General features: G+C 38.6%; 1 protein-coding gene across 1 annotated transcript in view; it reads left to right on the top strand.

Annotated features, from left to right (window-relative positions):
- The first annotated feature begins 758 nt into the window (after positions 1-758).
- ptprb (protein tyrosine phosphatase receptor type b) overlaps positions 759-17333 on the top strand; it is a 44654-nt gene continuing 28079 nt past the window's right edge. Inside the window, exons 1-9 of the mRNA XM_030148973.1 lie at positions 759-1193; positions 4042-4468; positions 11760-11897; positions 12858-12998; positions 13087-13353; positions 13887-14153; positions 14672-14788; positions 14879-15025; positions 17183-17300. Of these exons, the coding sequence (XP_030004833.1) occupies positions 1128-1193; positions 4042-4468; positions 11760-11897; positions 12858-12998; positions 13087-13353; positions 13887-14153; positions 14672-14788; positions 14879-15025; positions 17183-17300 (1688 nt within the window). The 5' untranslated portion in view covers positions 759-1127. The remainder of the gene's footprint in view (positions 1194-4041; positions 4469-11759; positions 11898-12857; positions 12999-13086; positions 13354-13886; positions 14154-14671; positions 14789-14878; positions 15026-17182; positions 17301-17333) is intronic.

Here is a 17333-nt window from a genome sequence, read left to right as displayed (position 1 = left end):
GATTAAGCTGCAAAAGTTCACCCCATGGTTCCTCAGGTGGAAGGTGAGGGAAGGTGGAGAACAGGGATTTTGCACAGTTCCTCAACTGGAAATATCTAAAAAGATGGGAGGGTGGAAGACTGAATTCAGTAACCAGGTCTGTGAAAGAGCAACAGACCCCTTCCTTACAGAGATTCTGAAAACATTTCAGTCCCTTATCTTGCCATAAAGAGAAAGTGAAATCAGTAAATACAGGTTTAAAAACATTCATCATTTTAACTGAGGGCCTTGTTTACTTATTGAGTACAACCATGTTGTTACATTTTGATCTTGACAATAGTTTTTAATGTTATTACTAATTGTTGTTTTCCGTACCTAGAAAGCTTTTAATCTTAAAGCTTATTATCATAGTGAAGTGAACGCAGAGTAAATTTAAGTGTAAAACATTTTCTTAACATCAGAAGAAACCAGTGATCAGAGGACAACACTGTCACCAACTCTACATCATGACTTTCACAGTGGAATTAATCAAACATTGGTCTCTATTTATAACATCCTCTGGTCTTGGTGCAGCTAGGTGTGCTGCTATTGTAGTCAGGCCTATTTATAGCCCTCATCCAGCCTTAGGTTTGTAGTCATGCCTTTACACTGACTAACAAAGCAGTTGGTTTGATTGAGGAAGTCCGTTAGTGACTCCCAACCTCGACACTATAGAGTCTGACCAAGAGAGAGACAGACAGAAAGAGAGACAGACAGACAGAGAGAGACAGACAGACAGGAAGAGCGACACACAGTTGGTGAGGGAGTCCAGAGAAAGGAGAGGAAAGACTGAGTCGACGTCTGAGAGCTTTGAGTTGAGGATGGACATGAGACAGAGGAGACAACGCACCAAAAAGACAAAATATCTGGAAAAAATCATCAGCTTTTAATTATCTTTTGACAAATTGAGGATTATTTTATTTCTCACAAGAGTGTGGACATAAACCAGTTGTTTTCCAGCTGTTTTTCTTTTTCATTTTTAACTGTCAGAGAGGACTATTTTCTAAATCTGCCATCCATAAACTGCAAATACAACCGTATTTTCTACCTCAGCCTCAGGATTATGGTGACGTGTGCTCTGCCTGAGGATCTGAAGGAGGATCATCATCATGCTGAAATGTAAAGTTCACAGTTACCTCTGCTGCCTGTGGTTCACCTCACTGCTGCTGCTCCAGGTGAGTCGGACCTGCTGCTCCCCCTCAAAACCACTGGCCAAGGAGTTTCATAAGTAGAAGATCCGAAATAAATGCTATATTTTTCCTTTATATCAGAATGAGCCAGGGATCTACAACTAAATTAAATATCATATATGCAGTGGAATGGTTGTGAATTATGTGACAGAATAGCAATGTATTATTTTAAACTTTACTGAAATAGACATCGTATGAAATGAGACAAAAATGAACAAATAAAGCAAGTTGTCTGAGACGCTCTACTGAGATGAAGATTGTATTTGTATTATATATATATATATATATATTTTATTAATATAATAAAAAAAATACATAACTTGAGATGTTGTGATAATGACCTCTTATCTCGTGATCAGATAATAAAAAAGTAAGAGCATCATCTCTTTTTAGGTCATACCTTTGGTCATGACAACATACAGTATAGTCAACACAAACAACAGATTTTGGAGTGTAGTTTTTTGGTGTGACTGTGAAATTAAAGCAGTATCCCCCTGATTCATGGTGTATATAAATCTAAGCACATCCTGGGTCTTTGTGATGGATGGTGCATGTGTGGTCCTCGTACAGTACGCTGATATTTATCCAGTTTTTATTTTCCTCACTCGTCATTTCCCTCTTTTCCTGTCTGTTTCATTGTCACCTCTAAACTCCCTGAACCCACTATCAGTGACAAATGATTTCATATTCTGTTCCTGTACAAAATACTGTACAGCTCTGAATAGCTGAAGATTGTTTTATCACTTTTCACATTCACACACATGCTCAGAGCCAAAGGTCAGCTGAGCAATGGTGGTGCAGGGAAGCTCTGTAAACAACAATGCTTTTCTGATCAGCACACAGACCACATCCTCACTTTAATTATTTTAATTAATGAGTATGTTTGTAATGACAAATGCATGAAATGAAGTTGTGATTTATCAAATATACACATCTTCAAAATGTCTGCTTTACTTTTTGGACAGGCATTATTACCTCCGCCAAGTGTAACGTTGGAGGTTATGTTTTCATCTGGGTTTGTCTGTCTGTTTGTCTGTTAGCAAGATAACTCAAAAAGTTACGGACAGATTTTCATTAAATTTTCAGGAGATGTCGATAGTGGTGCAAGGAACAAATGATTAAATTTTGGTGGTGATCGTGGGAGAGATGGGGGGGTGGATTTCGATGAAATTTTCAGGAAATGTTGATACCGGCACAAGGAACAAATGATTAAATTTTGGTGTTGATGGGGGTAGGGTGGGGGTGTGACTGATCTGCCTTGGCGGAGGTGAGCGCTCTCCGAGTGCTTTCCTAGTTTCTCATTTTCTCAGAAGTGGGTCCACAGAAAGAAATCCTCTACATTTAACCTTTTTGAAGTGATTTACGATCACTTATTAGAATATCAGTCTTTTTTTGCATTCTTTCAGTAAAAAAGGGGTATTTTCCTTTATTTATTTTATTTTCAGAGTTAATTCAAAGGTTATGTCAAAACAGAGAAAACTGAAGAAAAAGTATAAATATGTCATTAACTGAACATGAACACAAGTGTCTACAGCCATTGCCAACCATCCAAATGCATGGATTTTATTGGTGAAATATTGTTGCAGAAGGTGACTTTGTTTTCATGTTCACTACGGAGCCTTTAAACGACCTGAGAAATTGCATTTTACCTGCGTTATTTTTATGTATTGACAGGGTTAGTGGTGTATGGAGTGTATTGCACCTGCTTCTGCAAGTCAAGTGAAATGTTGTGAGAAGATGTGTTGTGCAATTAATTTGCTGTTAATTTACACTCTGCTTTCATCCACAAATGTCCACATAATCACTTAAGAATGGTTTCTTCTAAATTAACATACAGTTCCAAAATAGAAATAACCGCACACAGAAATAATGAAAAACATAATATTAAAGGAATTACTGGTCATTTACATTGACATATTTCAGCTTCTTTAGTGCTGAAAACTCTGTAAACATCACCTGCTGTGGATATAGGCTGATGTTTATTATTGATAACATAATATGATCATTTTCATTGTCATTACTGCAACACCTTATAATATTATCTTGAAACATATGTATTTGATGAGACTTCAACAATAACATACTGGTTAAACACCTACTATATGAACAAGAATTATTTTCAAACTTATTTATAGGACAAGACAAACAAAAAATAATGGTATACAGTCATTGTAAATAGAATAGAATAGAAATCCATATAATACAGTACAATACAATACAGTACAATCTTCATGGTCATTGTACATCTGAAGAGCACTGAACCATTGCATCCAAGCACCATTATTTTCCCATTATTGAATATTAGATGTTTTTACCATGTAATGTTACAAGACAGAACTGTGAGCTTCGGGTTTATATCACATACTGGGCGTCAAGTGTTTTTTTTTTTTTTATATTTTGAATGCTTATATGGATGTTTGCTAATAAATCCACAATTGTAAGCTGCCAGTCCACAGTGATGACAGACTTTTGGCCACATATAATTAAGCTACAAACTAATATTATTTTGTCTTCCTGCAATAATAAAATAATTACCATGGATTAAACCAGTATTAGAAGAGGTGCAGCTGAATTAGTAGAGACATTAGTATTAAATATTTGATGATTCTGGGTAGAGTGAAAATGTAAAAAATCATGAGAATATATCCTGAAAATGCAAAGTGCTGGATAACAGGGGAATGAAATGTTTGATTAACTGGTTTAAGAGAGAAAATACTGTGACTGAATTTTGGAGTACAGCACAAAGTGTTGAGGTTACAAATGGAGCAGGTGGAGCCATTAAGTTCAGATGAATGCCCTTAATCATGTACTAATGTTTGCATCTTTCTGTTAGAATCGGAGCACGGCAGCGCCCACAGAAGACCAGTCCTTCCCATGTAGCATCTCTGTGTCTGCACCAGAGTCCGGTCTGGACTACATATCATTGACAGTGACCTCACCGGGACAGGACTGCTCATTTATCGTATCATCTCCTGATGCTGGAGTAGAGGGCGTTGAGTGTAGGAGAAGAAGGAGAGGAGACAAGGAGTTGGAGACTAATGAGATAGGAGAAAAGGAGCGAAGGGTGGAGGAAGAAGGGGAAGATGAGATAAAAGAGAACTCACTGGGAACCAACCAGCTGGGAGGTGAGGATGGAGGGAAAAAAGATGGAGGAGGAGTTTTCACCTGCTTGTTGGATCACCTGGTGCCTGGGACCGCCTACCAGCTTCAGATCCAATCACAGAGCGATGAGCAGATGACCAACGTCACCCTACACACCAGTAAGTCCTGACCCAGTTCAGATGTTAACCTCTGGCACAACACTTTTCCACCACAATGCACGTGTCTATTAGTATTTCTAATGTATTTTGACTTTTTTTTTTTTTTAACATAGCTCTCACCCTGGCCTACTGTCAATACGATCAAAAATATACTAAGCCACATTTATGCATACAAATAACTAAGCCTATGTTACATAGTTGGCTATTTCTGACTTGTTTACTTTTCCAATGTTTCTAACAATGCTTAAAGTTACAAAAATATGTGACTTTATTTAATGTGACAGCCTGTTTCATTTATGTCATTAGGTGCATTTCAATGAATGTATTTAATGCACATGTTGAAGTTTAGTGACACAGTAAATTAGCTACTTCATTGGAATAGAATAACATAATATGAATATTTATCATTTGTTACCTATTCTAAAAACATGATGTCTGAGTCACGTCAGATCACGTCAGATTTTCATCAGCCAGTGAAAACAACAACTCCCATGACCCCTCACTACTTCATGACCTCAGCAAATTATATTTTTTGTTATTGTTTTGATTGACAGACTAGTAGAGGCAAAAATTACGCACTCTGAGAAAAAGTTAAACATACTGTAGCAGCTATTGAGAGCAAATTATTCATAATGACAAATAAGAACAGATTAGAAATGATTATGTAGTCATATCAAAAGAATGGGCTATGTCTGAATCATTACAATCAAACTTAAATACCCTTTTTCCTCTAGGCTGAGTTGTATCTGTGAAGAGTTTCACACTGCTTCAACCTTTTTTCACATTAATCTGTGTCTGCTCACCTTAGTTTATCTCATTTCAGTTTATTTTACCAACAGGATCTGGATATGACAATAGTTACAACAGCTAGTGGTAATTTGAATTAACTCACTGCTATAATACTAAAAAATTTACTTTTAGAAGACATTGGACATTTACACTTAAGAAAATGTACATATTAATATTTTTTTGTAAAAGAAAAAAATCTTTTCAACACATTCGACACATTATTATTCAAAGTAGAGCCTTACAACACCTCTAAATAGACACAACAATCATTGTCTGTTTAGTCTGCACAAAGCACTGGAGTATTTTATTGTTTTATCAAGGCTTTAGGCTGACCTTTTTCTTGGCTTGTAACAGTTAATTCCTGGAAAAACATGTTCTAATTTCAGCTCCAAAGCTTAGTTCCACCTCTATGTCTCATTGTCTTCTCACCTCCATAATACATCACCGTGAAAACGCACACACAAATCAAATCAGACAAAATGTAGAGTTTCATTATGTTTTACAACACATCAGGAGGGGAATTTTAAGATTTTCTACATCAACATGCTTTCACATGAATCCATATCTTGGTTTCCTTGTCACACAAAATACTAAAAAGGCCTTTAAAGTATGAACACTGCTTCAGCGTCAGATGATTATCCCTGTATGTGATCTCAGTTTACTATCAGATGTTCTGACTCATAGGAAGTAGCTGTCTGTTGGGATAAATCTATTCATGCAAGCTGGTTTATTTGCAGACACACAGTAGCTGCAGTACAAACTTACTAATGACAACTGTAGAAATAATGAGCTTTACACATGGTTCAAGCTTGGACTATAAATAAAAAATGGATGTACTAATAGCTCCTCAAAAGTGAAGTAAAACATCTCTATCTCCCGCAGTGTGCAGCTGCAGGATAGGTCATAAATCCTGTTCTACACATGAAAGAAGTTCATTTAATTCCTCCCGTAGGTGATTTTGGTGTTTTTATGTAGGTTCATTTGGTTGACTCGTGCTCAAGTTGTCATTGTTCTCATTAGTGTGTTTGTAATTAACAATTCAGTGACAGAAAAACAAGTGATGCCATGAGTCTATCAGATGTGTGGAAGGCTCCAAATGGTATCACACAGCAAGTTGGCACTGCAGGACTTGAACCTAATAGCCCCATTTCCACTACATTCACAAGAATTTTTATTGCCTGGAATTTCTTTAACTGGGTAAAAGAATTCCTGATAATTGTGTGTGGTTGATGTTTCCACCAAACCTCAAAGTTCCTGGAAAGTGATTCAAATCAGGCTCAGATGTTTTGAGTCATTGACTGTCCCACTGAATTTCTTTCATTTTTCCAAATGATCAAAACACAAATTAAGTGAAGCTCAAAGAAATAGAATGAACAGCTGTAGACTGGCTTAAACACTGTGGGTGAACATAAGTACAGAACGGTGCAAGTGTGTTCCACCAGTGTTCTTCAGAACACAGCCCTACCCCTCAAGAATTCTGGGGAAGTCCCACCCCCCTACACGGAAATTTTTTTCAGCAAAAGTTTGCGTTTCAGGGAAACTTATTTTTACAGAGGTAATTTAGGTAGAAATGCACCAAGGTTCCTGGGGTGGAAAAGGGACTGATTATTACACTGAAGAAGGAAATAACATTGTGATGTCAACCTTCTACCTGAAGATCTGCCTTGCTGCTTTTTGACCCATACCTGGTCAACAACCATCATGCTTGAAATGTCAGATTTTGACGAAGATTCTTCTATTATGAAGTCATGCCCATTTTCATTCCTTCCTGGGTATATCTTACAAAATGCAAATGTTTCATCAAAACACCTTCACCTTGATGCTCTTTGCAAAAGAACCATTGCTGTCCATGTGGCTTAGTGTCACCTAAGATGACTGTGGTTAAAAAAACACAAACAAAATTTTCCAAACAGACGCAGCCAGACCTTTGTACAGCACTGGCAGAGACTATCACATATAAAAGCAAATACATGAATTTTTAGGAAGAAGCAGCTAGTAAAGGATTGGTATTTTGTATGAAAAATGCAGCTTATAAAAATTTATAAAGAAGCTTTTTTTTTTTTTCATTTCAGACTCTTAAATACAAACCATTTGCAGTTTACTACTCCTAGGGCTGCAATTAACTATTGCAACTAAGTTGCTCAGTTTGTCAATCAGGTCAAATGTCCCCAAGAATCTTGTTGTTTCTTACAACTTCATTGTTTTCATGAAACACACACACCTGGAAATGTAGCATTGTTTGAAGTCAATAATACCACATAATACTACAGGTAGTAACAGCTCTGGATGGCCTTGATAGACTAGGGCCATAATGACGCGAACGTGCTGCACTACTTTACACATGTTAAATCTTCGGGAGCCAGGACCCTGTTCACAATATGTAGACAATTATTCAGTTCTAACCTATTGTTTTCATCTCCTGTGACCTCTCGTCTTTTGAAGTTAAAGAACACCACATGACCTCCTGGTTGTGTTGAGTCTTGTGTGTGAGTTAATATCGTGTAGTTTCCCTCTCTGTGGCTCTGTGATTAGCTACAGGAACCACAGCCCTGCTGAGAGAGAGTGATAGGGCAGTAAAAGTACATTTCTGTGTGTGTGTGTTGGTGTGTTCGTACTGGCGGTCCTCCAGAACAGAAGTTGGACCCTCAGTGTGTATTTCCATCGTGGGCAGAGCTCAGGGTTCAGCCATTTCCTGCCTCCATTGTTTCTTTGTTCTGTGGGAAGCACTGGGAAAGGGTGTGTGTGTGTGTGTGTGTGTGTGTGTGTGTGTGTGTGTGTGAGTGTGTGTGTGTGTGTGTGTGTGTGTGTGTGTAGGAAACAGGGTGTTGCTGCACCCAGTCGAGTCTCGACAGTAACCTTCCCAGGAGCAGCACACTTCTTCTGTGGTGTCTTTTTTTGCTCTGCGTGAGGCTTCTTATCTTTACTGTTACGCTGACTGTCACTGACCTTTAGCTCTTGGCACATTCACTTTTATTTGTTTTAAAAGTACACTGTGTAGGCTTTAGTGGGATCTATTTGCAGATGAATCTGAAATTTATGTTTTCAGTAGTGTATTATCAACTGAAAGTGTTTTTGTTGCCTTTTGATAAACACTTAATAGCTACAAAGTGACAGCGCATGAATGTATCAGACAAACTGGACTCTAGTGGACACTTGTTGTACTGCAACAAAGGGAAAAAAAGTTCCATGTGCCTCTGAAAATAAGACATGGCTGTTAGTGCTGATGACAGGACACAGCTGGAAACAAGAAACCTTGGTTGTGACAACATGAACATTTTACAAGTATTAAACCATGTTCAGAAATGACTGTGGATTTTATGTGTCCATTGGGTCAAATAACAGGATGTAGGTTGGGACAGCAGACCACATGCTAGTCTGTATTTGCTTGATGTTGAATGCTATTGGTGTATGCACTAGAAAACAATTTTTGTCTGAAATCATTGGCCACCATCTTGGAGTTTTGCATTCAGTTCTTATAATTCATCCATGGGAGCTTCCAATACAGCCAATATGTTAGCATGACCTATTTTCATTCCCATAGATTTATAGAGAAGGCAACATTCTGAAAATCCTGAATTCAAATGCCTCATGCAGCCTTTCACAGCAAGGAGCTAAACTATTGTGATATGTCACCTCTGTTTTTTGGGTTTTTTTTGCCATAGCACTCCTGTGTGTCATCATTGGAAAAAAACTTGACCATGTGATTTTATCAGAAACAGGTGATTTATGGTTTGTGATTTGGTGTCATCTTATGGATTGGAGATTGAAGTATTCAGCTCAGACTTGTGTCCTTGCCCTGTACTCACTGAAATACATTCAGATTCCCTGAAACTTTTATTTCTGTTGTACATTGTAGAAGGTGAAATATTCTAATTCCTTACTATTTTTTTTTAAGGAAAATTATCTTTAGGGTCTTTAGTGGGTCAGTAATTTTCTCACAGGTTTGTTTCCAAATTGTTGATCCTTGGCCCATCTTTGTTCTTAAGGACTAGACTGTTCCTGGTCACCGTACCATATCCTGGATCAGATCACCTGATTCAAATTGCATTGTTTCGTCACCAGCCATAAATGATCTTTTACAGTGAAATACAAGTCAAAGTAGATTTGAATACTGTTGGGATATGTTTTAATCTGTATTTTGTTTATCTCCCAATTTCTTAGTTGAGGTTGTGAAAGAGGTGACATTAAAATAGTTTGGCTCCTTGCTGTGGAAGGCTGCACGAGTCAGCCCCAATTTTAATCTCAAGGTTTTAAAGTAGGAAGATATTTTTGGGAATGAACCCTCAATAAGAACTGATGATGATACCAGATTCATCTCTGTGTCACAGACTGAAAGGTTTACAGGCTGTTTCTGAAACAGTGGGGCTGTTCCTTTAAAGTGATTTATCTGTTTTTTACATGAAGTTCAGACAGCAGGAAGGTTTTCTGCAGGAAAAGGATCCATTGCCTCAGTCTGTGGCCTTGTCATCAAAGTCTGAGCGCTGTGGGTGTCCTGTTGACACACACACACACACACACACACACACACACACACACACACACACACACCTACACACACACCTACACCTACACACACACACACACACACACACACACACACACACACACACACACACACACACACACACACACTTGAAAACGTTCTTACTCCCCTGCTTCTCCTCAAACCGTCTGCCTGTCTGAGAGCTCCCTGCATCCTGATTTGAGCTTTCCCACAAAGCCCCTCTCAGCAGCCTAACAAGGTTATGTGTGTGTTTGTACTGTTGTGTCGCCACTGGTGCTTCAGGCTGAGTTTGAACAATATTATCAGGCTGCAACATCTCTGCCACAAGTACCACAGAGGGGCAAACACTTCAAGTGTCCTGCAGCATTTTCAGTTTGTTGATGTTTGTGTCCATCATCTACTTGTTCTTCACACACATCACTAAGTCAGTAAGAAGACACTGTACACTGTATACACAGACAATATTTTCATATTGTACCAAATCTCCGAATAATCTATAGCCCCTGCTGACCTTTTTATGTTCTTTCCTTTTGTTTTCTTGCACATTTCTTTTGTATTTCCATTTACAATAGACAGATAGCCTCACAGGGGTCTACTTGACCAGCAGCAAACAGCTGCAGGTAGACCCAGTGAACTAAATCAAACATCTCACACTTAGAGAACCAGTGAGCTCCTCTCATGTTCTGTGCACAAGAGGATAATACTATCCACCATGTGTGACCGATACATTGCTATAGTTGTGGCTGGGTTTCTTGTTAATTGTATTAACAAGAACATTTGCTTGTCAAAGAAATGTTTAATGATGTTTAGGCTACTGGTATACCAGGCCTGTTAGCATAGCACTAGCCAAAGCTAACATTCAGTGTAGTATTATTTGATTATTATAGTGTATACATATTATCCAAAATAAACATTACTGTCAAACTATGTGTCAACATTACCAACTAGCTGAAATTACAAATTATGTTTTAATATAACAAGCAACGTAATCAGTTTTCAATAAATATAGCAGAAGTCCAGCACTAGCTTGAACATTTTTCACTGAGTCTGTCTATGACCCAGCCAATTAAAGTTCAGGTAATTCATTGGACCATCGTTCTCTGTGATTACAGAGGCATCATTTTGATAATTTTATGCAATAAAACAATATTTATTTCCATCCGCAGTTGAATGAATTTTTGGCCAAGATTGTATAATGATGATGGAAGGGTCTTATCTTGCACATTCAGCACAGAGAGATTCTCAAAGGGTTCAGGTCTGGACTCTGTGGTTGTCAATCCATGTGAGGTCTCATGCTCCCATGAACCTCTTTAGCAATTTGAGTCTGACGCTGACATCTTATCTTGAAATATACAAGTGGAAGAAAAAAAAATCCATTGATATTAAAACTTGGTCATTTAGTCTTTGATCATTTTAGACACATGTTGAACTTAGATCTGACCAAGAGAATCAACTCCAGGTCATAACACTTCCCCCACAGGCTTGTACTGTAGGCCCCAGGCATGATGGGTAATCACTGTATTTGTCTCTCTTTTCACCTTGATGCACACATCACTCTAGAACAGGGTCAGTCTGGACTCATCAGACCATATGACCTTTTTCCATTGAAACACAGTCCAATCTTTGTGCACTGTTGCAAATGAGAGCCTTCTTTCCTAATCATAATCACTGATAATCACTGAAGACTAAACATGATGATTATGATTAGTTCCAAGCCCTTGAGTTCCGTTCAGCTTGTGTGTGTGTGAAAATGTTTACTTTCACTATCAAACATATCTAAGAGTTCTAATGTTTATAATTTTATTTCACCAAACATTTTAACTGAGCTTTGATCACAGTCATTTAATATTTTTTTCTTGCTCAAAGATGTTGATTCACTGCTATCCTCCAAGGTTTTAATAATGTGTTGAGCAGTTTTTAATCCAATTGTAGCTTGCCATCTCCAGATCCATTGTTTATTTCCAGTGTTTGACTCTTTGTGTACGTGTCTGTCATTAGAGCCGTCAGCGGTGAGTGGGCTGGCAGTGAGCTCCAGGACCTCCAGGAGCCTGGGCCTCACCTGGCGGGCCGGCCCCGGAAGGACACAGCGCTTCAGGATGCAGCTATGGGAGCATCTTAGTAGCCAAGGCCAGTCAGGTACATCTGCCTTGTTTAATGCACAAGAACAACAGGGTTATACAAGACATGATGGTACATCACCAAAAATGTTTTACAAGGGCCATATAAGGATTTAAAGAGATGCTAATTATTAAAATGTGGTATCTCAAGTTCACAATCTTTAAGAATCTTCGACCATGAAATTTGAAGCTGTATTTTCTCAGAATCTCCACTGAATATTCATGATCTCCAAAGGCTGAATCTTATAATTTTTGGTGACATGGTGATCTTTTAAGTCCAACCCACAAGCAAAATGTTATGATTTTTTAGATTTGCACAGTGTTGACATGCAATTGAGATGAAGTTACCAAGAGGAGAAACATGCTCTTAGGTTTTAAATTAAAGGTGCATTGAACAGGATTTAGTAGCATCTAATGGCTTGTGTCATCTTCCACAAAATTGTGAAACACCTGAAAAGGCCAGAGTGTTTTGTTTGTCCTTTCTGAGCTACTGCAGAAACATGGCAATGCAACATGAAAGGTAACCCACTCTGTGTGTTGGAGGCTCATTCTAAGGTTATAAAAACACAGTGAGTCTTGTTTTTAGTTGAATATACACTAATCACAACATAGTTACCTCCACCAAGGAGGTTTTGTTTTCATCGGGGTTTGTTTGTTTGTCTGTTACCAAGATAACTCAAAAAGTTAGGGACGGATATTGATGAAATTTTCAGGAAATGTTGATACAGGCACAAGGAACAAATGATTAAATTTTAGTGGTGATGGGGGTGGGGTGGGGTGGGGGGGCTGATCTGCCTTGGCGGAGGTCTGCACTCTCTAGTTAATACTGTTATATTCCATCTGTGCAACTAGATGCTGCTAAAACCTACGTACTGCAGCTTTGAATCCTTTTTTACCTGTTTTTTTCTTGATTGACAATCTCTGACAAGTAGTTTATCTCAAAATGTTTATGTGACAGTAGTGTCTTTGTTTTTTCCAGGTCTTTTAAGGAATGAGACAGTGGAGAGCACAGCAACACAACTCACACTCCAAAACCTTACCCCAGGAAGGCTGTACAACATTACCATGGTGACGGAGGCTGGCGGACTGCAAAACAGCAGGACGATTGAGGCTCAAACAGGTAGAGACAAGACAAGTGATGAGAGGACAGAAAGGAGGAAAGACATGAAGAAGTTCTATGTACGTATGTTTGACTTTCTTTTCTGTAGTTCCCTCTGCAGTTTCCCACATGACCAGTGATGACAACGTCAGCATGAGTGATCAGTTGCATTTCTCCTGGCAACAGCCTGAGGGTGACTTGGATGCACTCGTTGTAACTATCTCTTTGAATGGCACCAAACTGTGGGAGATGACCCTTCCTCCAGATGCAACACAGGTCACCAGTGATCACCTGACTCCTGGGTCGGCCTATCAGGTGGTGGTAATATCAAAGAGTGGAGGGCTGACAAACCAATCAGAAATTACTGTTAGGACAGGTAAGGAGCTGCTCTCTTCTTTTCTTCTGTTTTCTCCCTTTTTTTTCATTTTATTTTTCCTCCTTATAACCACACAATTAATTACACACAACAATGTTTTGCACGCTTATTATTATGTATATTTCTTTTACTTATCTTGATATTCGTCTTGTACATATTATACAAATTGCTGTTCTAATTGAGTTTTAATATAGTCCATCTATCTATCTATCTATCTATCTATCTATCTATCTATCTATCTATCTATCTATCTATCTATCTATCTATCTATCTATCTATCTATCTATCTATCTATCTGTGTGTGTGTGTGTGTGTGTGTGTGTGTGTGTGTGTGTGTGTGTGTGTGTGTGTGTGAGTGTATTTAGAGCTTTATCTATGTATACTGTATATAAGCTATTTTGTAATATTGATTATTTCTTTCCTGATACTTTTTCTTACCTTGTACTTGCATGGAGTAACTATAAGACACAACAATTTCCTCTGAGACTGATAAAGTATTCTGATTCAGATTCTGATTTTTGTCCTGTCTTCAGTACCAGCTGCGGTGTCCGACCTTACCTTGTCTCAGTCCTCCTCTGGTGGTCTCATGCTATCTTGGTCACCCCCTGCTGGCTTCTGGGAGACCTACAGGGTGTTTCTGTTCGATGGATCCCAGCAGTTAGTGAATGCCACTGTCAGCCAGGAAGTGCTCAACTTCAGCTTCCCAGGGATAGGTCTAATTCCTGGAAAGTTGTACCAAGCTGTGCTGAGGGTGGAGAGTGGAGGACTGACGGCTGATAGTATCTGTGAAGGATCAACAGGTCAGATATATTTTTGTTGAGATGGAAATCTTGCATAGACGCCCATGTGAACACAAACAGACATCTTGAAGTTCCCATTGGTTTTAACAGACTTCATTGATAAACAAAAAATTTAATCATGTGCCTGACCTGCACCCTATGGGAAGATGGTTTAGAGACTCACCACAGTTAATGTTAAACAATAGATCAGTATAAATACTGAACCCTCATAGATCTAAATACTTGCATATATATATATATATATATATATATATATATATATATATATATATATATATATATATATATATATAGTTGTTTATGTTTATGTTTATGTTCATGCATTTGGCAGACGCTTTTTTCCAAAGCGACTTACAGGGGAAAACCAATCAAATCACTCACTCAATCAAATTTTATTTATATATCTATATATATGCAATAATGGTATTTACATATATGTTCTACTTGACCTGTAACAGTCATAAACCAGTGAATATAGTCCAGACAAACCTGAACACATCTGGTCTCTGTCTATGCAGCTCCTGCTCCAGTGTTGGACCTCCACATTCGCCATGCAGACGAGACCTCAATCAGTGCCATGTGGAGCCATGCTCCCATTGGGTCACGTGACAGCTACTTCCTGACCCTTCGCCATGGTAACCATTGAGCCCACCTAAATCATAAATAAAATCTGGAAATTGTCACGAGTGAACCTCTACACCAGTTATCTCTTTAATATGTCCTAGGTAATGAAACTGTGAATACCAGGGAGGTGGAGCCTAACATGAGGGAATGCACCTTCAATGTGCTCACACCTGGGAGACATTACACTATCACTGTGACAACCAGGAGCGGGAAACTGAACACTTCTGTGTCTGTAGAGGGGAAGACAGGTGTGTGAGTCTTAAAATTCACCACTGTTGGTGTTTCATTCATTGTAAATGGTTAAAGTTATCATACAGGAGTGTCGTAATCATATGTAGTAAACATATTCTATATAAAAGAAGTAAACATGCCCTCTGTGACGATACCTACTGGGTTGCTGACCATTTTAAAGCCTCAAGTCTGGCATGTGATCATCATTGCTGTGTTCTTTTTTGGAGCCAAATGTGAGAATATGAGAAATTCACTAAGCTAATGTTAGCACCACGCTACCTTACACAAAACACCGATTCCACTGCTCACTAGCAAATGATATGTTCAATAATTCCATGTAATACACTTGTGTTAGTAACAGTAATGCATAATAGTGATGGACTACAATAACAATTTAATGCTAACATTACCAAAAATGTTGTGAGGCTGAGGAGAATAAGAACTCCATGAAACATATGTGTGTCTCGTTGGTTTATCTCCTTAACCACACCTACAGCAGAGCTTTCAGGGGAAAAAATGTTTTATTCAATAAACAGAAGCTCTGAGAGTCCAACTCAGCCTGTCAATCACACCTGTCAATAACAGGTCGCATGGCATATGAAAACCATCTATCAGCCTGTAAAATGTATTAATGGAGCAATAATTGATAGGATTATAGAACATCCATTAAAGTGGTTGAATAAGACTAAAATGAATGTAGGAAAAAAAATGCTGATGTAGTTTCAGACAGAAATTTAATGGAATTCTTCTGACTGTCAGTGGTTTTTACCATTGGCCACACTGGCCGCAGGGTATTGTCATCACTTGGTCATCCGTGTGTCCGTCTGTCCAAAAACTTTGCCATGCACTGATAAGTCAGACCACTAAGGGGCAGGCCCCCACAGAGTTAGCCTGGGTCAGCTGTATACACTCCACAGATATCTGCATGTCCTCATGTATTTGGACCAGACTCAACGCGTACTCAAATTGGATGTGACAGTGCACAGCATGGTTTAGAAAAAAAGAGGGATGAATGAAAATGCCTCTGTAAACCATCATTTGGAAAAACAAACACTGGAGTCTCCACTTCTGGTCCAGCTTCACTGCGGCTTGACGGTGGAGACAATAGAGTGGAGGAATGGGTGAGAGAAATGGAACTAAACAACAAAAACTTTCTCTAATATGTAGCTCAAGCCTGTGAAAATGACCCTAATGTTAATGCGAATCCTACTATATAATGCACGTTGTCCGATCGATGTTGCAGCACGGGGGGGCGTTTGTACAGATTTTCCTCAGCCTTCACAGGCCTGATCACCGCCAAACTTGCCAAATGAATAGAAACATTACCTGACTATCTACTATGCACAATTTTATGTCCGTATTCAAATGTTGTGAGGTATTCTGGGCGATTTTAGGCTCTCATGCTATCGTACAATGGCACCACGGGTACAATGCCGCTGTTGCACCACAGGGGAGCATTTTAGCCTCTCATACTATCTTACAATGGCATCAGGGGTACAATGCTGCTAGTGTTAATAATGTAATGTCAGAGTCCGGCCTGGCTCTGGGTATAGGCAACACAGGCAGCTGTCTAGGGCACTATCTGCTGGAGGGGGCGACAAATTACAGACAAAAAATACAATAAAAATAAAATAGATAAATAAAAATATCTGTATAATAAACTTGAAACGCACCCTTTGCACTTCCGTGACATGTTTTCTCTTTCATAAATCACAATCAAGCCTCAGTATAACAAATCTTTATTACACTTATCCCTCTTTGTGGATTCTGTCGTTCACATTTATTTCTTATTCACCATTAAAGACATGACACCAACTCACATGATCTCTTTAACATGCTAAGTATCTAAACAGTTTAAATAATTTCTCATTGTATATTTCTTTCTCTTAGACTTGTTTCGCTTATACTTATAGTTCATTTACATTAATTCTTTACTTCTGTATGTACTGTTTTAGATAAATCTTGGATCCCTTTATACATCTATTGCATAAACCAACTCCAGTATTACTTCACAGTCTCAAACATTTTACATATTGCAAATCAACATATCAGTGACAGTCAATATTTTGAAGATTTTCACCAGTCAGGCCAAGGGCTTTCAAGTGCGAGCACTTTATGTTATTTAGATGTGATTGTTAATAGAAAGTGAAACTGTGCATGTCTCCCTGTTGCAGTTCCTATGGCACTGACAACCCTCAGTCTGAGTAGCTCAGGGGTTGACAGCCTCCGAGCATCATGGGAAAAACCACCAGGAGATGTAGAGTCATTCACACTCACTCTACTTCAGGATAGGTGTGTATGTGTGTAAATCAGTCTGTGCTGGCT

Source organism: Sphaeramia orbicularis, chromosome 12 (genome assembly GCF_902148855.1).
Source record: "Sphaeramia orbicularis chromosome 12, fSphaOr1.1, whole genome shotgun sequence".
Lineage (NCBI taxonomy): Eukaryota > Metazoa > Chordata > Actinopteri > Kurtiformes > Apogonidae > Sphaeramia > Sphaeramia orbicularis.
This window is presented reverse-complemented; position numbering and strand designations above follow the sequence as displayed.